The sequence below is a fragment of the Hylobates moloch genome, unplaced genomic scaffold, assembly GCF_009828535.3.
Source record: "Hylobates moloch isolate HMO894 unplaced genomic scaffold, HMol_V3 SCAFFOLD_6, whole genome shotgun sequence".
In the NCBI taxonomy this organism is placed as follows: Eukaryota; Metazoa; Chordata; class Mammalia; order Primates; family Hylobatidae; genus Hylobates; species Hylobates moloch.
Window position 1 is genome coordinate 81,912 of NW_026652281.1, and position 27,379 is coordinate 109,290.

The window sequence follows — 27,379 nt, forward strand, 5'->3', positions numbered from 1 at the left end:
CCCCTCACCGCGGCCCCGCCCCGTCCCCTCTCACCGCGGCCCGGCCCCGTCCCCCTCTCACCGCGGCCCCGCCCCGTCCCCCTCTCACCGCGGCCCCGCCCCGTCCCCCCTCTCACCGCGGCCCCGCCCCCGACCCCTCACCGCGGCCCCGCCCCGCCCCCTCTCACCGCGGCCCCGCCCCGTCCCCTCTCACCGCGGCCCCGCCCCGCCCCTTCTCACAGCGGCCCCGCCCCGTCCCCCCGCCCCCACCACCCCCCAGCAGGTCCTCGCGACTCCGCTTCCGGGCCCCAGGTCTGTGCGCCCTGATTCCCCACCAGCTCACCTTCCTGGGCAAAGCCCCGCTGGGGCCCTCCTGGTGGGCACGAGGTGGTCCGGGGCGGGGTGACCGGCCCCGCTCTTCCCTCTGCCGCGGGCGTCGCAGTCCGGCAGGGCAGGATGAGTTCCCGGGCCGTCCCCGTCCCGCGGCTGCTGAGGCTCCAGCGACACCTAGGCCCCCAGGAGGTTAGGGGGCCAGGCCTGGACCTGCAGGGCTCCTGTCCCCTCAGCTGCTTGCAGGGGGCTGAGCGTCGAGGGCCCAGGAAACGGGGCGCGGAGGAGACCCCAGTTCCGGGAGAACCACCCCAGGGGCTGGAACCGAGGGCCTTGGGGGAAATGGCCATTTCGTGGGCGCCGTGGGTGGGAGAGTGGGTGTCCCCAGTGGGGCAGGGGGAGCCAGAGGGATTGGTGGGGGAGGGTCGGGAGGCACAGGTTGTGCTGTTTACATTTGGTGCCTCATTAGCTGACTAGGCAATTCCAGTCACCTTTGCCCCCTGTCCTCTGGGCAGCTGGGAGAACTCTGTCCAGAGGGCTGTTTGAGCCCCACAGCTGGTGTGGACGCAGGATTGGGGTGGGTAGGCGGGCACAGGGCTCCAGAAGCTCACCCTGGCCTCCTTCTCCTGGCCCAGGGCGGCAGCATGGAGCCTCCGGACAGCCTACTGACCACCCACGTGCTGGACACCGCCTCGGGGCTCCCAGCCAGAAGCCTCTGTCTCCGCTTGTCCCGGCTGGAGGACCACAGCCAGCAGTGGGTGGAGCTGAGGACAAGGTAGGAGAGAGGCCCTGGGAGGGCGAGTGCCGCCCTGAGACAGATGGCGGGGACTAAGGGGCCAGGCAGTGAGGCTGGAGGGCGGAGCTCACCGCTGCCGACCCTCCTCTCTGCCCGGGTTGGGAGTGAGGTTGGGAGCTCTCTCTTCTACTTCTCTCAGCCCGTTTCCTCCTCTGAAAATACAGGGATGAGGAGAGGAGCTGTTTCCTCCCTCCCTCCAGCCTCAGGCCCCGGTGACCCTGATGGGGCGGGAGTGAGTTTCTGCCTCTCCCTGGCAGCTGTGCCAGGGCGAGTGCGGGGGGTGGTGGTTAGGTGAGGCCTGAGGTGGAATCGAAGGCCTGTCACTGAGATCATGAGTAACCTTGTGCCAGGCAGTACGCTAGACATTACTTCCACTCTTTTCATTCTCCATACACCATAATTAACCCTTCTACACATGGGAAGACAGGCAGCAAGCCCAGGTACATGCCGGGATTCCCAGCCAGGCCTGAGGGGCAGTGTGTCCCTCAGCCTCCATGGGGTCTTGCCCACTGCCACGGGGACAGGCTCTGCGGGGCACTTCCAGAGGCAGATGTCACCCACTCAGGCCTTATGGCCCCTGCGTAAGAGGCAGGCCCCCTCCCTTCCAGCCAGAAGGGCAGGGCTGGGCCCATAGGATCAGAGGGAGTCTGACCGTGCCGCTCCTACGGTCATTTGGTCCTTCACAAAAGCTGAGACACGATGGGTCCAGGTCCCACCTGGGAAATTAGGACAGCACTGTGTGGGCTGGGCGTCCCATTACCCCCATGCACACACGCTATGGTGGTTTTGTTGTTGTTGTTGTTGTTTTTGACACAGAATTTCACTCTTGTTGCCCCGGCTAGAGTGCAATGGTGTGGTAACAGCTCACCGCAACCTCTGCCTCCCGGGTTCAAGCGATTCTCCTGCCTCTGCCTCCCTAGTAGCTGGGATTACAGGCATGCGCCACCACACCCAGCTAATTTTTTTTTAATTTTTTTTAGTACATATGGGGTTTCTCCATGTTGGCCAGGCTGGTCTCGAACTCCTGACCTCAGGTGATCCGCCCACCTCGGCCTCCCAAAGTGCTGGGATTCCAGGCATGAGCCACCACGCCCAGCACGCTATGCTTTTTCTTTTTTTTTTTTTTGAGATGGAGTCTGTCGCCCAGGATGGAGTGCAGTGGCACGATCTTGGCTCACTGTAGCCTCCACCTCCCCAGTTCGAGCAATTCCTGGCCTCAGCTTCTCGAGTAGCTGGGATTACAAGCACCTGCCACCACCCCCCTGGCTAATTTTCGTATTTTTAGTAGAAACGGGGTTTCACCATCTTGGCCAGACTGATCTTGAACTCCTGACCTTGTGATCCACCCACCTTGGCCTCCCAAAGTGCTGGGATTACAGGTGTGAGCCACCTTGTTTGGGCCTGCTCTTTCTAATCACAGTAGAAGCGCGCACTTTAAAGACGAGCTGGCAAGAATGATGGGAAGTTTCCCAGAGGTGACTATGGGCAAAGCCACGGTTGTTCAGAACCCTGATAAGCGACCAGGGCACACAACATGGACGCTCCATGGAGTTGGACAGGCCCACTCTGTGGGTGACGGTTTGGTAGTTATTGACCCAGAAAGCCACACACACATTTTTTTTTTTTTTGAGACGGAGTCTCGCTCTGTCGCCCAGGCTGGAGTGCAGTGGTGCAATCTCGGCTCACTGCGAGCTCCGCCTCCCGGGTTCACGCCATTCTCCTGCCTCAGCCTCCCGAGTCGGGACTACAGGTGCCCATGACCACGCCCAGCTAATTTTCTTGTAGTAGAGATGGGGTTTCACCATGTTAATCAGGATGGTCTCCATCTCCTGACCTCGTGATCCGCCAGTCTCGGCCTCCCAAAGTGCTGGGATTACAGGCGTGAGCCACCGCACCCGGCCAGCCATACACAGTGTTTTAAGTGAAAACCACAGGTTACAAAACAATACAAATAGTATAATCCACTTTATGAGTTATTTTAAGTTTGTAAACAAATATAGTTATGCATAGAGAAAATCCGGAAAAATATATGCCAGCTATAAAGTGGTTACTGCTCATGTGATAAACTGTGGGAGACTTTTTCCCTTTTTGCTTCTCTGTGTTGTGATTTCCTAAAGACAGGGCAGTGGTGTCCCTAGACTGCTCTGGAACTGCAGGCCCCAACAGCCCCACTGTGTCTGCTCACCCAAGTCTGACAGGTGGCAGTGTCTGAGGCCCACTGGGATGCAGACCCAGGAAAGCTGGGGTGGGGACTTCTCGTCCCCGTCTCTGCAGCCTCATCCTCTCCCCAGCCACAGACCCAGATGGCCGCTGTCCTGGACTCCTGACGCCAGACCAGATGAAGGCAGGCACCTACAAGGTCACCTTCGACACTGAGGGCTACTGGAGGAAGAGGGGCAGGAAAGCTTCTACCCATACGTGGAGGTGACAGCCCCAGTGGGCTGGAGGGGGCTGAGGCTCACGACTCACTGGGATCTGCAGGCCACGTCCTGCTGGCCGCGTATCATTTAGGCAGTGGGCAGACTGGTCCTGGGCGGTGGCAGGTAGGTGAGCTCACTTGCTTTGAGCTCCCAAAAGAAAGGTGTCCAGGCAGCAATACACCCTATGAGGACACACCCGTCACTCACCTGCCCAGGGTATGCTTTGTGGGGAGGCTGGGCCAAGGGTGATTCATCCCCTTTGTTGACAGAGGTTTTCATCTGAGCCAACTCCAGCTCTCTGGGCCTCACCTCACTGCCTCACCCCACACTGGAGCCGCCACGGAAGCACCTGACTTACTGGGCTGTGGCTTCTGTGGAGTGTCCCTTTGGTGCGGAAGGTTCACCCCATCCCCGACCCTCAGTCTGGGCTGCTGAATTCTCCCATGTGTGCTGGGGCCAGATAGGTGGTTTGCTGCCATCCCCTTCTACTCTCTCCTGGCCTCTCCGTCTCAGGTTGTTTTCACCATCGCCAGCAAGGCCCAGAAGTTCCACGTGCCCCTGCTGCTGAGCCCCTGGTCCTACACCACCTACCGAGGGAGGTAGAGCGAAGAATGGCAGCGGGAGGCTGCCTGCCCTTTCCCGCACGCTGGCTGCGCCCACCCAGCCCTCAACAGAGCGGGCTTCATGCTCATCAGGGAGCACTGGCTCACCACTTCCTAGGGAAGCCCTGGCCCCCTGGAGAATCCCACTGGGCAGCTGTGACTCAGGTGTCAATCAAGTCAGTGCCAGCACCTGCAAAGCTGTCCATTCGATGGGACAACAGTGGCGCAAAGACAGGCAGCACGGCGCGGCACTGCCCCAGCCCCCAGGTGAGTGCAGGGCACTCTGAGAAGGTGCTGCTGACGGTGGTCGGAGGTGAGACCAGGGAGTAGCAGGGAGTAGGCCTGGATACAGGCCGGACGTGCTGCACCCAGGGAAGGGAGCGACAGGGACGCCATGGGTGAGGGTCCTGCAGATGGTTCTCCTCCACAGAGCCAGGAAAGAGGATGGCAAGAACATGTGAAAAGCTTTCATTTGCTGATGACAAAATCTAAAAAACTTGCTGTCCTTGGTGTGAAAAGGGGTGTCATCCCGAGAGTGTTCCTAGGCTGGCTCTCTGGGCTGTGGCCCCCCAGAGGGGCAGCTACGTCGGGGTGCCCACCAGTCCCGCGGGGCCCTGGCCCAGCGTCTGCCCGGTCACAGCTGTTTCCAAGGGCTTGAAGCCCACATTGTCCAGAGGGATCCCGAAGGCCAGCAGCTTCGCCTCATACGTGCGCAGCAGGTCGTTATGGGCCTGTGGAGACAGGGCAGTGTCAGGGAGCTGAGGGTCCCAAAGCTCAGGACCACCAGAGCTGAGTGCAGCTCCATGGAGGGGCAACGTGAGCATCACGGTGTAGAAGGATAAAGCCAAAGGCTTATCAATCATTTCCTGTGTGGGACACAGCACCAAGCACATTCACTGCGTTGGCTCAGGTAGCAGGACTGGCAGAGGCTGTCGCTATTCCTATTCCACAAATGAGGAGACAGAGGTAGAGGGCAGGGACACTCAGGGCAGAGCTGTGGTCTGGGAGGGCTCTGGGCCCTGGATGGGTGTTTCCCTCTCAGGTTCTTCACGCTGTCCCTTGAATGACGTCTGTTGCCCTCCCCAGTGGGCACAGCACCTTCTGACTCCCTGCCCAGGGGAAGGGGCTGACCAGGGAAGGGTCCAGGTCCCCCTACACCCATCCCAGCAGAGACGTGGCCTAGACAACAGTGCACTGCCCCAGACCACACAGAATCCAGATGCTCTCGGCTATGACTGCACCCTCACATGGGGACAGTGACAGCTGCCTTGTCAAACGAGGTACAAAGTGGGCACAGGTGGGGTCCTCAGAGACCACCTGCATTTAGAACAGTCTGGGCAGCGAGGGGGTGCCCGAGGGAGGGCAGGGCACATCCGTACCTTACAGACCCGGGCCAGCTCATACTGCAGGTCCTTGATGGTGCTGTTCTTCGATTCCAGAACATCCTGAGGAAAGAGAGGTGATGGAGTTTGAGACTCACCTTTTGGCGGAGGCAACGGGGGTGGACTGGGGGCTCCAGCGGGGGTTCTGAGAGGTCCGGGGAATAGCAGCCTGGTTTGATGGATGCATCCATCCACACAGGGTTGTCAGCAGAAAAAGGTCTCCAAGGGTGGAGAGAAAACAAGGAAGAAACAGAGAACTGGGAGCCTGAGCTTGCACAACCTGCCTCTCCATCAACAGTCCAGGCCAGGGACTGCTGCTCACACCTGTGATCCCAGCAGTTTGGGAGGCCAAGGAGGGCAGATCACTTGAGGTCAGGAGTTTAAGACCAGCCTGGCCAACGTGGCGAAACCCCGTCTCTACTATGCAAAAAGTAGCCGGGCACGGTGGCTCACACCTGTGTAATCCCAGCTACTCGGGAGGCTGAGGCACGAGAATTGCTTGAACCTGGGAAACGGAGCTTGCACTGCACCGAGACTGAGCCACTGCACTCCAGTCTGGGTGACAGAGCAAGACACCGTCTCAAAAAAAAACTCAAAAAACAGTCCAGACCCACAAGAAATGCAGATGAGGTGAGGGCAGGCAGCGTGCAGCCACACTGTGGAGACTGGCCACTAAACACCACCTACATATTGTTTAAATTTCTTGAGGTTTGTGAATGCACTATCTCACTTTTTTTTTTTTTGAGATGGAGTCTCGCCCTGTTGCCCAGGCTGCAGTGCAGTGGCACGATCTAGGCTCGCTGCAACCTCTGCCTCCCAGGTTCAAGGAATTCTCTGCCTCAGCCTCCCAAATAGCTTGGATTACACCTGCCACCATGCCCAGCTAATTTTTGTATTTTTAGTAGAGATGAGGTTTCACCATCTTGGCGAGGCTGGTCTTGAACTCCTGACCTCATGATCTGCCCACCTGAGCCTCCCAAAGTGCTGGGATTACAGGCGTGAGCCACCGCGCCCAGCTATCCCACTTTTTTGTAATAGAAAAAAGTAGTCTTCAGCAGCACTGGCCCCGGCCAGATGTGGGCAAGGGTCTCATCACGTGGTGAGGCAGAGGCTTCTTGGGCTCCTGCCTGTGGGGCACTGCTGGGCCCAGCCTGGCTTTAGAGCCGTCTCTGCTGCCCACTGACACAGCTGCCCCCTCACACCTGCCCAACCGTGAACAGTGTCCCTGCGGGGGCCTCTGTCATTTCCCCGGGAAGATTCTTCACTTAGAAGTCAAGGTAACAATGACCAGGAAAGGAGAGGTTGACCCACATTTAGCTCCATCCTCCATCCTCACCCTGGCGCGTGGGCGCAGCTGCAACGACCCTCAAAGGCCACGACTGCTCTCTTCACCCTCATTTCGGTGGCTTAGCAGCAGGCTGGGTGCAGCCCTCAGCCAGGAGCTGGAAACACGCCTCCCCCACCTCCCAACAGTGGGACCCTCACTCCCTCACCTGTCTGTGCTCATTGGGCCCAGTGCTGAGCAGACAAAGATGAGTTTTCAGTCCCCGGGCCACAGTGCCTCTAGCCCAGGTGAGTCCCCTCCTATACAGCCTCACTACCTCAGGCCATCCCAGATGACCAGGGTCCCACAGGCACCACCGCCCACTGGGCCAGGACCCGTGGTTCCCCCATGTGCGAACACCAAGTCACCTCAGCCCTTCCCAGCCCCGCCTGTGGACTCGGCCTCCTGGCGGCTCTCGAACCCTCTGCCCGTCCCCATTCTGTGCTGGCCCCAACCAGCCCCCTCCAGCCCTGTGCTCCCCGCCATCAGTAGCAGAGTGGGCCCTGATCTGGTTCCCCCGCCCAGCCCTTCCATAGTTCCCAACTGGCCCGAAACTCAAAGGCATAGCTGACGGGCCTTTCAGAACCAGCCTCTTCAGCCTCAGTCCCGCATGTGTCCAACACCTGGGTGCTCCCAGGGCGGCTCAGCGAGGGGCTCACTGCTGTGACTGTGCCACTGAACTCCAGCCTGGGCGACACAGTGAGACTCTGTCTCAGAAAAAAAAAAAAGAGAGATTAGGTGACTTGAATGAGGTTAACCATCGGCCTGGTGTCAGTGATGAGCACGTGCATTTGTGTTCAGCTGAACTGCATGTGAACCAATCACCTTAAAAATGCCATCTGTGGCCTTTCAGCAGGAACCGCCATCTTCCAGTAATTCACCCAAATGAACACAAAGGGAAAGAGGAGAGGCACTGATACATGTTCTCCGGCCTTTTAGAAAAGAGTTGTTCCTCTGGCCACGTATATGCGAACCTGTAAGAAAGGTGATACTGCAGACATCAAGGGAATGGGCGCTGTTCAAAAAGGAAGGCCCACAAGTGTTGCCATGGCTGGAATGAAGTCTGCAGTGTTCCCCAGCACGCTGTTGGCATTGCTGTAAACAAGTGAAGGGCAAGATTCTTGCCGAGAGAATTATGTGCGTACTGAGCACGCGGAGCACTCTAAGAGCCGACAGAGCTTCCTGAAACGCGGGAAGGAAAGTGATCAGAAAAAGAAGCCGAAGAGAAAGGTACCTGGGTTCAAATGAAGCAGCAGCCTGCTCCACCCAGAGCAGCTTTGTGAGAACCGATGGGAAGGAGCCTGAGCTGCTGGAACCTCTTCCCTATGAACTCATGGCATCATAGGTGTTAAAAAAATAAGACCTCTGGACTGTAAGAATGCTTCTCTTCATTGAGTAGAAGTGTGGCGTCCTCCCCCGGAAAGAAATACTTAAAGCAAATTTTAACTGTGTCCTAATTCATTATGTAATGTCTTTACTATTCAAATTTAATGTATTTTTCCTTTTTTTTTTTTTTTGAGACAGAGTCTCGCTCTGTCACCCAGGCTGGAGTACGGTGGCGTGATCTCAGCCCACTGCAACCTCCACCTCCCGGGTTCAAGCCATTCTCCTGGCTCAGCCTCCTGAGCAGCTGGGATTACAGGCGCCCGCCACCACGCCCAGCTAATTTTTTGTATCTTTAGTAGAGACGGGGTTTCACTGTGTTAGCCAGTGTGGTCTCGATCTCCTGATCTTGTGATCCACCTGCCTCAGCCTCCCAAAGTGCTGGGATTACAGGCATGAGCCACTGCGCCCAGCCCTCAAATTTAATGTATTTCTTGCTAAAAGACGTGAGGTAGCTTATTGTGCAACAAATTACTCAACTGGTTAGAAAATGGCCAGGTATCCAGGGGTGGTGGCTCACGCCTGTAATCCCAGCACTTTGGGGGGCCAAGGTGGGCAGATCACAAGGTCAGGAGTTTGAGACCCACCTGGCCAACATGGTGAAACCCCATCTCTACTAAAAAAATACAAAAATTGCCAGGTGCAGTGGCTCACGCCTGTAATCCTAGCACTTTCGGAGGCCGAGGCGGAAGGATCATGAGGTCAGGAGTTTGAGACCAGCATGACCAACATGGTGAAACCCCATCTCTACTAAAAATACAAAATTAGCCAGGCATGGTGTTGTATGCCTGTAATCCCAGCTACTCAGGAGGCTGAGGCAGAAGAATCGCTTGAATCCGGGATGCGGAGGTTGCAGTGAGCCGAGATCACACCACTGCACTACAACCTGGGTGACAGAGCAACACTCCTGTCTTGGAAAAAAAAAAAAGAGAGAGAGAAAGAGATTTCAGAAGAAAATGGCCAGGTATTATGTATGAACTATTTGTACTGGTTTGAAGATAGTCCCTCTAAATCATCAAGGAATAAAATAATTTACAAAAAAAAAAATGCCATCTGTGGCTGGGTGTGGTGGCTCACACCTGTAATCCTAGCACTTTGGGAGGCCAAGGCGGGCGAATCACTTGAGGTCAAGAGTTCAAGACTAGCTTAACCAACATGGTGAAACTCTGTCTCTACTAAAAATACAAAAATTAGCTGGGCGTGGTAGCACATGCCTGTAATCCCAGGTACTCAGGAGGCTGAGGCACAAGAACCACTGGAACCCACGAGGCAGAGGTTGCAGTGAGCCGAGATCATGCCATTGCACTCCAGCCTGGGCAACAGAGCAACACTTAAGTCTTGAAAACAAACAAACAAAAATGCCATCTGTGATAGTTCTCAGGATGAAAGATGCTTCCACAGACAGGACGGAAGCCTCAAGCCTATGTCCCAGGCATCTGTTTCACTGAAGGACGAGTCCAGCACAAGCAGCAGAGACAGACGGGTACCCTGCGGCCCCAAAGGCTGCATCTCTGCAGCACCCCAGCCTCCCTCTGCTGGGGCTCTTGGTGGAGGCTTCAAGACCAGCTGTTTCAAGCTCAGGGGCAGCAGCTGGGCCAGGGGCACGTGTCATCCAACTCAGAGGGCCCCGAAGAAGCCACAGGCCTGGCAGCTGCAGACTGCCTCAGCTGGCCAGGATTCCAGTGTCAAAGACCCTTTGCCCTGTGTCCTGTTGCTTCTGTGACTTTCCCCAACCAGGTCTAGGCAACAGAGGCAAGGCCCAGGTCCAGAAGCTGGACACAGGTAAGAGATCACCTGTGAGACAGTCGCAGGCTCCAGCCTCCTCCTGATCCTCCAGCTGATGCTGTCTCTCCCTGTGAGGGACCCAGGCCTCATGTGCTTTATTTACTGCCCTCGCCCACACCCGGGACACCCAGCAGAGCAGCACCATAAATAACTGAGACACAGAATGAGGGAATGTTCTGGGCTCTCCTTAGCCTTCATGTCCCCAGTAACTGCAAAGGTGGGGTCAGGGTCCCCAGGCTCCCACGGCCCTGCACTTACCCCGTCTGTAACTGTCCAGGTCCTAAACCAGCCCATCTCGGGGCCTCCCGGTGCCATCTCTGTCCCAGGATGCGGGTGGTGCCCTGGGCTGAGAGCTCAGGAAGTACAACCACCCTCCAGGCCTGTGTCTGGGTCTGTTATCACCAACAGAGGAGCCCAGGCCCACAGAGATCCCAAGAGTGGCTTTTCCACCCCCAAGGCCATTCTCAGGCTGCACTCAGATGACTAGAGCCTTCCATGCTCAGATGAGCCAAGCCTGAGAAATGGAGTGGGCAGAGGCTCAGAGGTTAGGAGGCACCATGAGGTCACACAGGGGCAAGGGAAGATCCAAGAGACTTGAGCAGAACTGATGAGAAGAGGCCGCCGGCGCAGATGGTGAAGAAGAGGCCGCCGGCGCAGACGGTGAAGAAGAGGCCGCCGGTATAGAAGGTGAAGAAGAGGCCGCCGGTATAGAAGGTGAAGAAGAGGCCGCCGGTATAGAAGGTGAAGAAGAGGCCGCCGGCGTGGACGGTGAAAAAGAGGCCGCCGGCGCAGACGGTGAAAAAGAGGCCGCCGGTATAGAAGGTGAAGAGGAGGCTGCCGGCGCAGATGGTGAAGCAGAGGCCGCCGGCACAGACGGGGAAGAAGAGGCCGCCGGTATAGAAGGTGAAGAAGAGGCCGCCGGCGCAGACGGTGAAAAAGAGGCTGCCAGAGCAGATGGTGAGAGGCATCCACGCCTAAGGCAGCCCCGCTCTGTTCTCAGGCCACAGGAAACCCACGAATGCCCCTCCCCAGTGGTTAACCGAGGGGTCTCTGTGCCCATCCGAGGAGCAGCACAGAACTGAAGACTGTTGCCACAGGGATGAGGCCGCCCACTGGGACCAGGAGCCTGGCTAGGGCCTACCTCAAGCTTGCGGGACACCAGCGTCAGGGCTGCAGGGTCCAGGTTAGAGGCAGCCAGGACCTCGTTGAACTGCACCTCCTTCTTCTCCACAGCAGCGCTCAGAGCCTGCAGCTTGCGTTCTAGCACCAGGTTCTTGAAGCCTGTCTTCTGCTGCACCTCCTGGATGGCTGCAGTGAACTTCCGGTAGAGCTCGTCCCGCTCCTGCTGCACCTGTAGGGACAGCGCTGGGGGTGGGCGATGAGGCCCCTCACCTGGGGACATCTCGCTGGGAAGATGCTGCCTCCCACCTCTGCACCTGCCTGGAACACGCTGCTTCCCAACAGTGCCCACTCCCACGCACGGGGGTCGGTGTGTTGTACCTGCGCCCTGGCCCTCTGTCGAGCCGACCACGCGGCGGAAGGCAGGAGGAAAACATCAGCATAAGCCCTCCTCTCAGGACGGTGTCTCTGGAAGCCATGAGTGTCCTGAAGGGCTGGAGCAGCCCCACCCTGAAAGCTGCTTCACCGGTGGCCGAGGCCGGTCTTGCCCGAGTGAGGGCTGTGGGCTCAGGTGAGATGTGAGATCCACGGCATCCAGCAGGCAGCTTGCAGGTGGGGCCCCTTGGAGGACGTGCTCCCTTGGTCAGCCCCAGATCCTGGCATCACGTGTGCTGTCCGCCCCACAGATGGCGGGTCTGGAGCACGGCCTTGGAGCCAGCTGCCTGCCGGCCAGTAAAACCATTCTTTTTTACCTCCTAATTCTTCTACTTATTAATTGTACATTCTAAAAAAACCTAGACTTTGTTGAAGACTATAAAAAAGGGAACACTCTGAGCAGCGTGCGGTGGCTCACGCCTGTAATCCCAGCACTTTGGGAGGGTGAGGTGGGTGGATCGCCTGAGGTCAGGAGTTTGAGACCAGCCTGGCCAACACGGAGAAACCCCGTGTCTATCAAAAATACCAAACATTAGCTGGGCGTGGTGGCAGGCGCCTGTAATCCCAGCTACTCGGGAAGCTGAGACAGGAGAATCACTTGAACCCGGGAGGTGGAGGTTGCAGTGAGCCAAGATCGTGCCATTATACTCCAGCCTGAGCAACAAGAGCGAAACTCCATCTCAAAAATAAATAAACAAATAAGTGCCTTGGTCTCTAAATTTTGCTGACAAATTCGAGCTCTCGGTTCTCTAGGAAGAGACAATGGCTTTGACACTGTCGGGAACCACATTCAAATGGAGGAAAATATGGCAGAGAACAAGGCTCCAACCCAGGCACGTCTCTGCTCTCCTCTTCCCAACAATGTCCACCTGAAAATCCATAGGGAGAAGGAAGGCCTCTAACACAGCAGTCCTCAGGATCTCACTGGCTAGCTTGCAGGCGCCCTTCCCTTAGGTGCCAAGAGTTGGCACATCCTAGCAATGCACGTCGTGCAGGACCTGAGGTGTCTCTGAAGGTGGGTCTAGATCTGACAGACAGATGGGATGTTTACGAGGAGTGAATCCCACTACAACCGTTTGTGTTCATAAATTTCAATTAGGTTAGAGAACAAAACAGCACACATAACTGCATCTCAAGATGAGATGCTCTGGCCACGCACACCACAGACAAAGCCTTGAGTGCCCCATGGTGCAGGGATTGGTCCTTGGCCAGAACTTTGAAACTGAACAGAGGCAAGGAGTGTCTTTGAGGGACAGAGACAGGACCAAGCATCCCTACCACTCACTGCGAATCTTGGAAGCGCCCACGAAATGAGATGTTTTCCACCCAGTCATTGCTGCAAAGGTTTAAACCTGTCAGATCTGGTGCAGGTGAGGATGGAAACGGCCCCTCTGCACCCTGGCAGGTGTGTGACTCAGAGCAGCCCTCTGGACAGACAATCAGAATCCTAAACACAGACCCCTCAGACTCAACAATCCCACTGCTAGGAACTGGCTTTCCTAAGAAGCAATCTCATACAAGTGCACAAAGACAAATTTAAAAGGATTGAGGCAGCAATGCTTATAACAGCAGAGGATTAGAAACACAGGGGAGTCAGCTAAATGATCAAACATTCATGAAATGCAGCATCAAGTGGCTGTGAAAAGGATGAAACCGCTTCCTATGTGCAGCCTGATACACTGTGAGATTAAAAAGCAAGTTGTGCTTATGGCCTGATCCCGTGTTCGTAACACACAAAGTCACATCCACACTAGAACATGCAGGAAACCTGGAAGGGAGCTCATAAAACTCACCAGTGTGAGGACCAGCGCTGAGCAGCCAGAGACTCATTTTCACTTACACTTAAGAGCCTCCCTCATGTGCTTTGAGAGGTGAGCTCTTAAGGGGACGAAAGTCATGTGTGATCCACTCCCCATGAGACCCCAGGCCTTCTGCAGGATATGCATGCGGAATAGGCCACAGGTTTTTGCCTCTTAGAAGCTGCGGAATGAGTTACAGGGAACAGGGCCTCCAGCTTCAGAACCTAGCAACCTGGCCAAGGCATCTGAAGCTGGTCCAGGGGCCACAAGGAGAGCCCCGCCCCTGGCTAGCAGGGTGCCATCCCCGCTGCAGGGCCAGCCTGGTGCCCACTCACCTTGGTGAACCGCTGCTCTAACACTTCATGCTCCCACTGCAGGTCTTTCAGCTCTTTCTCCGTGACTTTCAAACGGGCTTTTGTGCACTGGAGGAAAAACAGGGAGTAGGGGACAGCAAGTATTCAAGATTCACAGTCATCCAAGTAACACGGGCTCCTGGGAGATGGCAAGGCCAGAAATAATCGCCAGAAAGACCTGGTTCCAGGACACAAGCAGCTGAGTCCCACCAAGGCAGGTCGCTAGCACGCGGTGGAAGATGAGGGCCTTGTCTCCAAAACACCCCCAGACTTTACTTTCCCCAGGAGAACAAAGGCAGAGAAAGGAGAAATGCAGGCCTCCCTCCTCTCCCTTCCTGCCCTAAGGGCCGAGCCCCTCCCTGTGATTCCCCTCCGTCCTTAGCCTAGGCAAGCTCGTGCCAAGGAGGGAGAGGAATCCAGCGGGAAACTCACAAGCAGGGTCTGCTTGTCCCTCTCGTAGTTTGCAAGCTGCTTCTGCATCTCGCTCATCTCCTCCCGAGCCTTCTGGAGAGGGTCTGCCAGGCGCTTGTTCTGCGCAGACACCTCTGCCATCTCCCTCTCCAGGTGCTCCTCCTTCTTCCGCATGTCCTCCATCTGCTCCTGCAGGCACAAGCACAGGCCCGGCAGGGGCTCAGCAGGCAGAACCAAAGGGGCTGTGGCCTGCATGGAGAGAGCTGGGTGCTCTCCTGCCCATCACTGGCTCCTGCCAGCCTCAGGTACACTGGCACCTAGACCTGCTCCATGTATAAACAGTATTTCTGCAGCTTCAACTGATTCTGAGTTTTCTGGGAATGCAGCTTCCATGCAGACTGAGGGACAACACTTTGTTCAAGATTCCAGAAAATCCTGTCACTGCCAGCATGCCGTGACGATGACACCTATCCACTCCAGCCACATCACGGCCCTCACTGCAGTTCCATCTGAGCTTTTACAAACCAGAATACACTTTATTACTTCCCCCTCTGCACTACGGTGAGGGCAATATCCTGACTGCTTTTAACAATAGGTAGAGATAGGTTACATTATTTAGGAATTTCAGTTAAGGATACGACAGGGACACTGTCAAATAATCTTATAAAAAGTATTGGGTGCGTTGGCCGGAGAGCTGGGGTCTGGATCCCCAGGACTCTGCAGCCCACATTCTAGGACAGGCAGAGGGTGTCTCCCCAGCCCACGCCAGGCGCGGCACCTTGAGGGAGTTGATGAGGCCCAGGTTGTTGAGGGTGATGTCGTTGTAGTAGTTCTTCATGTCGGCGAAGGCCTCCTCGTGGCGCTGCATCAGCGTGTTGATCTGGCCATTCTTCCTCTCCTCCACTGCGTGGAGCTCAGTCTTCCTCCGCAGGTCGAGCTCGTCCCTCAGCATCTTCATCTTCTTATCATACTTGGCCTCAATTTCTGAAAGGCAGCAGCAAACAGCAGCTTAGCAGAGGAAGACGTGGTGCCCCTACGGCTACAGAACATGGAGCCTGGAAACAGGGCCCAAAACGCCCACTGGTCAGAACAGCTTTGCAAGCAAGCTCTGCAGGAGAAGAACAAAGGGGTTTAGACGGAGTGCTTTCCGCTGACGCTCACACTCAGCACACACACACCACTGTCAGCCGGCCTTTGCCACTGACAGGCATTGCTAATCGCTTCCTGCACTGGGGGTGCCAACAGCTGAATGTCGGCTGACCCCAGTGAGCAGTAACCAAGGCCTGTGTGGCCATCCAGCCACAGACTATCAGCCTTTATTAGTAAAACAGACAGACTTCTGAAACTGGAGCCTTCTCAGACCAGGAGCCATGGAGAAGACTATTTTAAGAATGCTGCCCATGGCACTGAATAGCTACCACCTGCTGATAACTACTGATTTTAGCTAGGAGTGGGAACGTGTGTGGTAAGCACAGCCTCCCAAACTCACATGCAAATAGGTTGTTCTGGGATTCTGAGTGGGTCCACTGGCCTTGGAAACTTCCACATTCTTTCTCTTGCATGCCTGGGCTGTTTTAATCTAGTTTTTGTTCCCTGAGTTAACAGCACCTGGAAGTGAATTCCTCTCTGATGGGGCGGGGGGTGTCTCTAGCAGTGTCGTACACAATGAGCACATGGGAAACTGACCTCGAACTTGCCTCTCAAAATCATTCCGCATCCTGGTGATCTCCTCGGTGTGTTTCTGCACAGGTGGAAAGAGGCCATTACTAGACAGCCGCACACAGAGGGAAGCCCGCTCCCTTGGTCACCTCCACATCTCCTAACTCACCTCCCTCAACTAAAGTCACCTCTAAGCTTGAGAGAGAACATGAACAGACATCGTGAGCACTGAACCCAGCTTGGTTCCATTGCCAAACCATCCCACAGCCTGAAGAGCAGCAGCCACGTCCACACAGAGCTGTGGGATCTTTCCAGGTGCCGAGTGTAGCTTCCAACCTGCTGCATTTTGCCTAAAGCAGCATTTTAAATATTCATGCCTGTCATCCCAGCACTTCGGAGGCCAAGGCAGAAGGATCACTTGAGGTCAAGAGTTCAAGGGCAGCCTAAGCAACACAGCAAGATCTTCTACAGAAAATTTAAAGATTGCCGGGCACGGTGGCTCACGCCTGTAATCCCAGCACTTTGGGAGGCGGAAGTGGGCAGACCACCTAAGGTCAGGAGTTTAAGACCAGCCTGATCAACATGGAGAAATCCTGTTTCTACTAAAAATACAAAACTAGCCGGGCACGGTGGCTCACGCGTGTAATCCCAGCTAGTCGAGAGGCTGAGGCAGGAGAATCGCTTGAACTCGGGAGGTGGAGGTTGTGGTGTTGTGTGTGTTGTGTGAGATTGTGCCACTGCACTCCAGCCTGGGCAACAACAGCAAAACTCCATCTCAAAAAAAAAGATTAGGGGCTGTGGTGGCTCATATTTATAGTTCCAGCTACTTCGGAGGCCAAGGCAGAAGGGTCACTTGAGATTAGGAGTTCGAGGCTGGAGTGAGCTATGATTGTACCATTGCACTGCAGCCCGGGAGACAGAGTGAGACCTCATCTCTAAAAATAAATAAACATATATTTTTAATAAACAATTATTATATATTATATTTAAATACACATTATATATTTAAAATTTGCATAAAAAATTAAATATTTTGTTTTTTGAGGCAGAGTCTTTCTCTGTCCCCCAGGCTGGAGTGCAGTGGCGCCATCTCGGCTCACTGCAAGCTCCGCCTCCCGGGTTCACGCCATTCTCCCGCCTCAGCCTCCCGAGTAGCTGGGACTACAGGCACCCGCCACCACGCCTGGCTAATTTTTTGCATTTTTAGTAGAGACGGGGTTTCACCCTGTTAGCCAGGATGGTCTCGATCTCCTGACCTCGTAATCTGCCCGCCTCGGCCTCCCAAAGTGCTGGGATTACAGGCTTGAGCCACTGCGCCCGGCCAAAAATTAAATTATTTTTAAAGCAGTAATTTTTCTTTTTTTTTTTGAGACAGACTCTAGCTCTGTTGCCCAGGCTGGAGTGCAGTGGCACAATCTCGGCTCACCACAACCTCCGTCTCCCAGGTTCAGGTGATTCTTCTGCCTCAGCGTCCCAAGTAACTGGGATTACAGGTGCGTGGCACCATGCCCAGCTAATTTTTGTATTTTTAGTAGAGACGGGGTTTCACCACGTTGGTCAGGCTGGTCTCAAACTCCTGACCTCGTGATACGCCCTCCTCGGCCTCCCGAAGTGCTGGGGTTACAGGCGTGAGCCACCGCACCCAGCCTAAAGCCGTATTTTTACCCAACAGGAAACTCTGATTATGTAACAATACCATATCCAGGACCTGGGTTAAGACCAGATAATTCTGGAGGGTTCAAGACTTCAGCACTCTCATGCTTTGCTGCAAAGTCAGCAACGTCACCAAGTTTCTTCCAGATTCAGTGGAGGCTGGACTGCTTCCAGGCATGAGGCAAATGTGTTCAGAAATTCTCCTCAACCCAGCAGCCAGGAAGAACTTTAGTCAGACACATCTCTCCTCTGCCCAAGTTCTCAGAGGGCAACAGACTCCCCCAGGGTCAAAGTCCCAGTCCTCATCACGGCTTTCGAGACGGACGAGCTCTGACCCTCTCTCACAGTCTCCTCGTCGTCACTCTGGGCTTTCTCACTGGCCCATCCTGTCTCCTAGCTGGTCACCTACTTGTACAAAACCGCACCCCACCTCTCCCCACTTCGATCCTTCTGTGGCACTCTTCCCCACTAGATACTCTGTTGTATCTGAGACATTTATTTTGTCTTCCAACTCACCTGTTGTCTCTCCTTTCTAGACCAACAGCCCCAGTCGGGCAGGCGTTTTGTCAGAGATCAGATCAGGACCTAGCAGCTAACGGACACTCAGCAAATGATCTCTTTCCTTTTGGTTTTGTCTCACTTTGTCACCTAGGCTGCAGTGCAGTGGCACAGTCCTAGCTCACCACAGCCTTGACTTCCTGAGCTCAAGGGATCCTCCCGCCTCAGCCTGCCAAGTAGCTGAAACTATCGGCACGTGCCACCACACCAGTTAATGTGTTTTTTTTTAATTTTTTAGACATGGGGTTCAACTATTTCACCCAAGCTAGTCTCAAACTATTGGCCTCAACCAATTCTCCCACCTAACCCTCCCAAGTGCTGGGATTATGGGTGTGAGCCACTGAACCAGGTGCACAGATGAATTTTAATGGTGCCCTGGAAACCCCCAGCCTCAAAAGTAAAAATCAGACCAGCTAGTGTGACAAACTGTCACAGTGCCCAGGAGTCAACACACTGGATATTTTAATGGTTGGTTTGCATTCTACTAAATGCATATGACGCTATTCCCTAGGAAAGGTCTCTGGGTGTCAGGTGTCAGCAGCACATGAAAGATCCTAAGCTGGATATTTTTCTTCGGTGACGTCAATTTTTTGCTCAGGTCTGACACAGAATTGTGTACTTGGTCCCACAATGGAGTTTGTTTAGATGCATACTTTAGAAAAAAAATTTCAACAAATTGCCAAAATGTAGGTCTTATGCAAAAATAGGAATTCCCAGTTGCTGTTGAATAAACAGGAGTTCAAGCAGCACCAGCCTTGCTGTCCCAACAACCTGTCAGCCTCCACATGCCCCCGCCACACCTACCAGCCGCAGGTTCTTCACCACCACCTCACTGGCCAGCTCCTGCTCCTTGAGCTCCACCTTCAATGCCCGCATGTCCTTGCGCAGCACACCCTCCTGTGTGCGGTGCTCTTTCTGTGCCAGCTTCATGACTACGGTGCCCTCAGCCTTCATCTCCGTCAGGTTGTTCTGGTGCTCATATAGCAGGTGCTTCACTTTCTGCTTGTACACCTGCAGGGCAATGGGAGTACCATCTGCTCACCTGCACCACACCTGTACCACACCTCCTCACCTGTCCATACCTGTACACACCTGGTGTCCGTACCTGTACACACCTGGTCACCTGTACCACACCTCCTCACCTGTCCGTACCTGTACACACCTGGTCACCTGTACCACACCTGTACCACACCTCCTCACCTCTACATACCTGTAGACACCTGGTCACTTGCACCTACCTGCTCACCTGCACACACCTCCTCATCTGCACATACCTGCCCCACGTGCTCACCTCCCTACGCCTCACCTACACATACCTCCTCACCTGCCCACGCCTCCTCATCTGCACACACCTGCTCACTTGCATGCCTCACCAGTACAAAGCTACACATGCGTGTTCACCTATGCAAACCTGTACACTTGAGGCACAGAGCAGGACACCAAGGCTGGGAGGTGAGGTGCACCCCCAGCTCATGGGGTATTAAGTGGCAGAGCTGAGTTGCAAACAGGCCAGTCTGCCCCCAGAGCCCATACTCCTTCCATGTTGTGGAAGCAGCATTTTAAATCCTCAGGACCTGCAGGGTCTCTCCCTCAGGCTTTTATAAAAAACATAAGGCTGTGACTCCCAAAGCCAAGAACAGAAAATGTCCCACCCGCACCCTCACTGGGTCCAGCTCCTCTGAGGCTGTGTGGTGACCAGGTGAGCACATGCAGGCTGCACCCGCACCCTCACTGGGTCCAGCTCCTCTGCGGCTGTGTGGTGACCAGGTGAGCACATGCAGGCTGGCCCCACTCACCTTGATCTCCACCTGGTGCCTCTCCTCAGCTTCTTCCATCTCCCGGTCTTTGTTCCGCAGCTCAGCCTTCTTCTCCTCCAGCTGCCTCCGTGTGATCTCCCAGAAGGTGTGGATCTTGTCCCGCTCCAGCTGGAAGTAGTTTCGTTCCTCCCGCTCGCGATCCAGCTCCTCCCGGATGCGGCTGACATGCTCCTCCACCTGGCCAGGTGCAGTGGGTCAGATGAGGCACTGAGCAGGGGCCCATGCACGGCAAAGGGGCGTGGGGCCGGAGAAAGGCAAGGAAGAAAGAGGGAGGACTCAACTTCACCTAAAAACAAACAGCTGAATGTAAACAGTTAAAATATAAGGCTAGGAAGCTCCAGAGACAGAATACATTCAGCAAGTGGCAGAATTCTCTTCAATTTGGCCAATAATCATAAAATAACTATATCCTTTCATCCATTCCTGAGAATTTATGCCTAAAAAATTTCTCAAAAGAAATATAAGGGCATCTTGCTCAAAGATATTACCCACACCATTATTACAACAGCAAAAATATCAAAAAGGAAATAATCTAAGGCCAGTTTAAACAGGGAAATATGCGAAGCGCGGTGGCTCTCGCCTGCAACCCCAGCACTCTGGGAGGCCGAGGTGGAAGGATCCCTCGCGCCCAGGAGTTGAAGACCAGCTTGGGCAACACAGCAAGATCCCATCTCCGCAAACAGTTTTTCTCATTAACCAGGCATGACGGCACCTACAGTCTCAGCTACTGGGAAAGCGGAGGCGGGAGGGTCACTCAAGCTCAGGAGGTTGCGGTGTGGTTAGTTATGATCATGCCACCACACTCCAGCCTGGGTGACAGAGTGAGATTCTGTCTCAAAAAATACACAGCCAGGCATGGTGGCTCCCACCACTTTGGGAGGCCAAAGTGGGAGGATCTTTTGAGCCCCAGAGTTGACCAGCCAAGGCAACATGGCAAAACCCTGTCTCTACAAAAAAACAAAAAAAAGAAAAAAATTAGCCAGGAGTGGTGGCACATGCCTGTAGTCCCAGCTACTCAGAAGACTGAGGGAGGAGGATCGCTTGGACCTGGGAGGTCGAGGCTGCCGTGAGCCATGATCACACCACTGCACTCCACCTGGGTGACAGAGCGGGACCCTGTCTCTAAACAATAAATAAATAAAGATGGAAATGGTTGAAAAATTAGAGTATATCAACTAGGAGAAATATCACATTAACCCAAAAAAAAATGCAAATGATTTAGCAGCATTTAAACAAATTCATATAATAATGCTAAGTGAAAAAAAAGTTCACCTTTAAAGATATAATGTTAAGCAAAAAATACACAAAACCAGTAGACTCGTAACCCTCAAGAGGGTTCAACTGCGAATCTGCAAATAGGTTAAAAAAAAAATGTAGGACAGGCTTCCAGCTTTCTTGGGAGCCCATTTCCCTTAAGAATCAGTTACTGCCAGGCACGGTGGCTCACGCCTGTAATCGCAGCACTTTGGGAGGCTGAGACAGGCAGATTGTGAGGTCAGGAGATCGAGACCATCCTGGCTAACACGCTGAAACCCTGTCTCTACTAAAAATACAAAAAAATTAGCCGGGTGTGCTGGCGGGCGCCTGTAGTCCCAGCTACTGTGCAGGCTGAGGCAGCAGAATGGCGTGAACCCGGGAGGCAGAGCCTGCAGGGAGCCGAGGTCGCGCCCCCACACTCCAGCCTGGGCGACAGCGAGACTCCGTCAGAATCAGTCACTTTTGGGCACAGCCCCAGGCCACTTACTGTAAACTTTTTTCTTTCTCAACACCACATTCCCCACAGGGAAAACACATTTCTCACATCCAAAGATGACAAGACGACGACCAATCAAGAAGGAGCAGCAGGAGGGGTTCTGAGCTGAGGACGCCAGGCGGATGTGAGGGAGACACAGCACCCCGAGTCCAACCAGTGCCTCACAGCGCAGCGACAAATGCCTTCACGTCACAGACCTTTAGTGGCTCCTGGGCAGAGCCTGAACCAGGGTTCCTGACTGGTCTGTTTGGCCCACATGGTGTTGAGATTTTGCCATCACTCAATATTCAGATTTCTTATAAATATCCAGATTTCCAGCTTCTCTTGGAAAATCAGAACAAAACAGCCCTGAAGTCCTAAGCCCACAGGGCACTCCCCAGTGAACTGACGAAACTGTCCTGTGCTGCAGGGCGGAGTCTCCAAGTCAGCCCCATCCCTCCCCACCTGCCTGGACCCTGCAGAAGCCCCCCGCAGAAGCCTCCTGCGTCTGTGGCTCAACGTGCGATGTGCAGTGCATGGCCACTGCCCCACAAGACCTGTCTCCACAGCAATGGGAAGCGAACAGGGAGACGGGCAGCAGCTCACATGCTGGGACAACGCAATGCTCGATCCATTCTCCACCCAGCAGCTCCAGACATCTTTCCGGAACACAAACCTGACCTCATCACCTCTCTGCTTAGCCACTGGCTTAAACTGCCAACGGTTTGCCTGCATGTAAAATAAAGCCATTCTTTACCATTGTTCAAGGACCTGTGCCTAGCTCCAACTTCAGGTCATGTGGCTCTTTCAGTCTCCTTCCTATTGATTTTTTATCTTACAATTATCAAAAGAAGGTAAGATTTACTAACAATAACACAGAGTTGACACAGCCCTCATGTCCCATGTCAGGTGCCCACAGGCAGCCGTCCATCAGGGTAGAGGGCAGAGGGTGCACCGCGCTTGCCACACGCTGCCGTCTCCAGGAGCCTTTTAGGTAAAATTGTAATTATGTAATTATGTTCTGTAGCCCTTAACTACATCCAAATGAAGAAGGGACTTAAACTAACTCCTACAAAGAAACTATAAAAACATCACCTCCTCCCCAAAATAAGCAACAAGAAAAAGGCAGCCCTGATGCTGTTACTCCTTATTGGGACTTTTATCAAAAACAATGAATGATTGGCCGGGCACGGTCGCTCATGCCTGTAATCCCAGCACTTTGGGAGGCCAAGGCGGGTGGATCACGAGGTCAGGAGATCGAGACCATCCTGGCTAACACGGTGAAATCCCGTCTCTACTAAAAATACAAAAAAAAATATTAGCCGGGCGAGGTGGCGGGCGCCTACAGTCCCAGCTACTCAGGAGGCTGAGGCAGGAGAACGGTGTGAACCCGGGAGGCGGAGCTTGCAGTGAGCCGACATCGCATCACGCCACTGCACTCCAGCCTGGGCAACAGAGTGAGACTCCGTCTCAAAAAAAAAAAAAGAATGATTAATCAGATTCAGACGTGATTTGAAGTAAAACATCCTTCTTTTAAAAACTTCCTTTCTGAGATAATGATAAATAAAGGAGAATGCTACATGTGTTCTATGATAACTCTATACACATCAGGTGCAAAAAAAGGGTAAGATTGAAAGAGAATACACGAAATTAAAAACAGCTTTTAGATCAGAAAAACATGTCATTCCACATTCCTACCGCCCTATTACAAAGCTCTTTAACAGGCTGCATTGCCTTTCTGAAAAGACATGGGGCAGGCGAGAGCTTTGCCGCTGATGGGAATTAGGAGCTACGGGGGGGCGTGTTCTGGACAGAACAGAGGATTCACAAGGCGAGATGGACACACGGCGCAGCCACGTGAGAGGTTCACGCAGGCACCCTGCGTGATGCCCGCCCACGCCCACCCAGGGACTGGGCCACGGCCCGCTCTGCTCACCTGCTCCTTGCGCATGTCCTCTGGAGCGAGCCCATCGACCATCAGGGCGCCTTTGGCTTTGCCTTTCTTCCCTTTCTTTTTGGGCGCCTTTGGTGGAGATAATGGGGCAAGTAAGAGAGGCTCTAACAGCTTCCCCTTCTTGGCTGGCTCTGATTTGCTCCCAAGGACATTTGGCAGAGAAGGTTCTGGAACCTCTCTCCCTTCTGCTCACCTGGAGCACATCATTGCCCTGAGTGTTCCCACCCTTAACCACACACACATCCTGTTGTTGCATTTGGAGATGCACAAAGGAGAAACCTTCCTTTCGAGAAGGAAAACATTCCTTCTAGAAAAGAGAGGAGCCGGGCGCGGTGGCTCACGCCTGTAATCCCAGCACTTCGGGAGGCCGAGGTGGGCGGATCAGGAGGTCAGGAGATCAAGACCATTCTGGCTAACATGGTGAAACCCCGTCTCTACTAAAAATACAAAAAAAAATTAGCCGGGCGTGGTGGCAGGCGCCTGTACTCCCAGCTACTCCGGAGGCTGGGGCAGGAGAATCGCTTGAACCCAGGAGGCAGAGGCTGCAGTGAGCCAAGATCGTGCCACTGTACTCCAGCCTGGGTGACAGAGTAAGACACTGCCTCAAAAAAAAAAAAAGAGAGAGAGAAAATATTATGTGGAGATTTTAGAAAACACTGATGAGAAGAAAACAGAAATATCACCCATATTCCTTGGTCCAAGGACCCAACAGACCAAGGCCCATATTCCCACAACCTAATAGAAACAGTAGTAGTTTGGTTGTGTTTAGTGTTTGCTGTTGTGTTTGTTTTTGTTTTTGTTTTTGAGATGGAGTCTTGCTCTGTCACCCAGGCTGGAGTGCAGTGGTGCAATCCTGGCTCACTGCAACTGGAACAGGAATTAAAAGAAATTAAAAAGTGTGTAAGCGGAAACTCAGGTGTATGTAAGAAAACCCAGCTCCCCCTGAGAAAGAGAAAGAGCTGGAGTCCTTTAAAAATTAACTGCCTATTTTTCTGTGGCTGGTGAGCCTTGTCTCTCCTCCCTTCCCAGGCATTGTGAAGGCCCTGATTCTCTAGCTGTGCGGCTCTAAGGTCACTTGGCAGATAAACTCAAGTCGCAAAACATGTTTTTCCTTAAAAAGGAAGAAATGATGTAATACATGTTTCAACTGAACAACTGCCTTTGTTTCTCACGTCTGTAGCATGCTTCCCCCTGCACAGATCTCCCTCCACCGCCAAGAAAAGCTTAAAAGGTAACTTAACTCTTTGTTCAGGGCTCAGTCCTTTGGATGTTAATCTGACTGGGCTGGTGCACCTAAATAATTAATAAATATCCTGCTGAACCCCACTGGTCCCTCTGATTCCTTAAAAATCCCACTACACAACCTCTACCTTCCAGGTTCAAGCAATTCTCCTGCCTCAGCCTCCCAAGTAGCTGGGACTATAGGTGCGCAACACCACATCCAGCTTTTTTTTTTTTCTGTATTTTTTATAAAGACAGGGTTTCACCATGTTGGCCAGGCTGGTCTCCAACTCCTGACCTCAAGTGATCCACCCACCTTGGACTCCTAAAGTGCTGGGTTTACAGGCGTCAGCCACCACGCCCAGCTAATTTTTGCATTTTTAGTAGAGTTTCGCCATGTTGGCTAGGATGCTCTGCATCTCTTGACCTCATGATCCGCCTGCCTCGGCCTCCCAAAGTGATGGGATCACAGGCGTGAGCCACCGCGCCCAGACTCCTGGCCTAGTTTGGTAGTTTCTTTCACAGTCGGTTTTCAGAAGACCCTTCCTGGGTCAGAAAACCCATCTACTTAAATCTTAATTCGTAATGTACTGCTCTCTTTCTAATCCCTCCACTCCAAGAAGGCTACCTCATCACAAAGCCCTATAAGCCGTGGAGGAAGGTTCAGCATCACTTAGCATTTGGGACCTTCACAGCCAGCTGCAGACTTGGGGTTCCCAGAGCTTTCGCCCCACCACCAGCTGAAACCCACCCTGCCACGCCTGCCCAGAAATTGAGTTACTGACAATTCCTGTATCACAAAGGGAGAGCCCTTTACATGAGAAAGACAGAGACGGAGCTGATGAGGCCACGAGCTCCGCCTTCCTCTTCTCGGTCTGGGCCTGATTCCCGCCAGGCTTTCCAAGGAACAGTGGTTCCTGTATCCCAAGGTTGTGCCCTGGGCACTCCAAGGGCACTGGACCTGTCCGGGCCTCCTTGGTGTAGAGGGATCTCTAGCCACTCTGGTGTGCCCCAGGCTCTCTATCCGGGAGACCAAAGGTCTTAGGGTAATTCCTGCCTCCGGCTCTATTCCATGGGGACCCTGGTGCGCTGCAAAGCCTCGTGAGGTGAAACCCTAGGTCCCAGGGATCCAACAGATCGAGTCTCCCATTCCAGGACGGGAGTCCCCTTGACGCGTGTTCACTCTTCTGGGGACCGTGCGCCGCCGACCCCGGGCCCTGGGCGTTCTATGACCACTCCTGTGAGCACAGGGCTCTGGAGAGCCCAGGTCTCAGCTCCGAGTGCGGGCTGGCCCCGGGGCCAGGAGCACCCTGAGTTTGCCCCACGGAGACCCTCACAAGAGCACCGAGCTCTCAATTCCAGCAACCCAGAGCTCCGGGCCTCCCATTCCCAGGGTCTCTGTGTACGGAGGCCTCCCTGCCCCGAGGTCTCCAAGCCCCTGCCGAGGACCTGAGCCCCGCTCCCGCCCCGGCTCACCATGACGCCAGCGGACAGGCCCCGCCGCGACTCCGGGACCAACGCGGCCGCCCCCCGGAAGCCACGCCGTTTCCCGGCAACCGCTGGGCGATACCGCGATAAGTCACAAGATCCTCGCGAGACTCCACCCGGCAGCAGCCCCGCCAAGGCGGGAGAGCGTCCCTGGAGACTGGCGTCCGGAAGGAACCCGGTTGTGAAAGTTGGGAAGATGCCGCCGGCAGCCCAGAAGCCTTTCGCTGCAGGACATGTTTTGCTTATTGCTGGAACCTAAGCTCCATGAGGGGAGAACCGTTCCCTTCTATCCTTCAGCGCCTAGAACAGCACACAGCACGTGCTCAGTAAAGATGTCCTGATGAAGGGCCATTGAATGAATGATCCATCAGCCACCCAAGGCTCTGAAACATTACCCAAATGAGATTCAAATCTGGGCAAAGACGCTATCCTCTGGGCCTCACTCACCCCACCCGCCCACCTTTGAGGGGCCCTCCCAGCTGCTGCGCTGGTGGGTTTACACACACCTAAAAAACGCAGAAATCGGAAAGAAAAATATGTTCCAGTTTAGTTCCAAATGCTTGAAATCAGGAAGTATCCCTTTCACAAAAACAAACTGCTCTTCCTGAAGAGGCCTCCTCCCCAGTCCTCAGGGATGAAAAGAAACCAGAGGCTTCCCGACAGGCCCTGCAGAAAACAGACAGTTGGCACTTTCCTTTTCTAACTAATCTCTTGTTCTGAAAACTGCTAGCCGTTTTACAGTTTCTAAAATGAATCTGCCATCCCTGAAACCACCCTGTTACCTACAGGGTTTGTCATAAACAGGTGCTTTTTTTTTTTTTTTTTGGAGACAGGGTCTCCTTGTGTCGCCTAGGCTGTGATCACAACTCACTGCAGCCTCGACCTCCTGGGCTCAAGCAATCCTCCCACCTCAGCCTCCTGAGAAGCTGGGACTACAGGTGTGAGACACCACACCCAGCTTTTTTTACAAAAGTTTTTTATAGAGACGGGGTCTTGCTTTATTGCCCAGAGTGGTCTCAAACTCCTGGCCTCAAGTGATCCTCCTGCCTCGGCCTCCCAGAGGGCTGGGAGCACAACGTGAGCCCCACGCTCAGCCCTAAGCTCTCATCTTTAACATCTTCTTAAAAAGTGGTCATCTACTTGGGAGGTTGAGGTGGGAGGATCGTTTGAGCCCTGGAG

At 54.1% G+C, this 27,379-nt stretch overlaps 1 protein-coding gene and 1 pseudogene across 4 annotated transcripts; one reads left to right on the top strand and one right to left on the bottom strand.

Annotated features, from left to right (window-relative positions):
- The first annotated feature begins 435 nt into the window (after window positions 1-435).
- On the top strand, window positions 436-4,457 carry LOC116470671 (uncharacterized; annotated as a pseudogene).
- Window positions 3,056-26,499, bottom strand: GAS8 (growth arrest specific 8). Of its 4 annotated transcripts, XR_009213973.1 has the most exons (12): window positions 26,189-26,499; window positions 23,474-23,560; window positions 19,785-19,982; window positions 18,793-18,999; window positions 15,805-15,859; window positions 14,897-15,102; window positions 14,140-14,307; window positions 13,690-13,776; window positions 11,143-11,352; window positions 7,659-7,807; window positions 5,507-5,572; window positions 4,818-4,858 (listed from the first exon to the last, which is right to left on the bottom strand). XR_009213973.1 is itself a non-coding variant. In XM_058440312.1 (11 exons), exons 1-11 carry the CDS (start codon window positions 26,189-26,191, stop codon window positions 4,709-4,711), a joined length of 1,437 nt encoding a protein of 478 aa, XP_058296295.1. In that variant the 5' UTR covers window positions 26,192-26,499; the 3' UTR covers window positions 3,056-4,708. The 4 variants fall into 4 exon arrangements, 2 of the variants coding, with proteins under 2 accessions (XP_058296295.1, XP_032611702.1); XM_058440312.1 differs by lacking the exon at window positions 7,659-7,807 and having other exon boundaries at window positions 3,056-4,858; XR_004370394.2 differs by lacking the exons at window positions 4,818-4,858; window positions 5,507-5,572 and adding an exon at window positions 7,268-7,540.
- Between the last annotated feature and the right edge of the window lie 880 nt (window positions 26,500-27,379).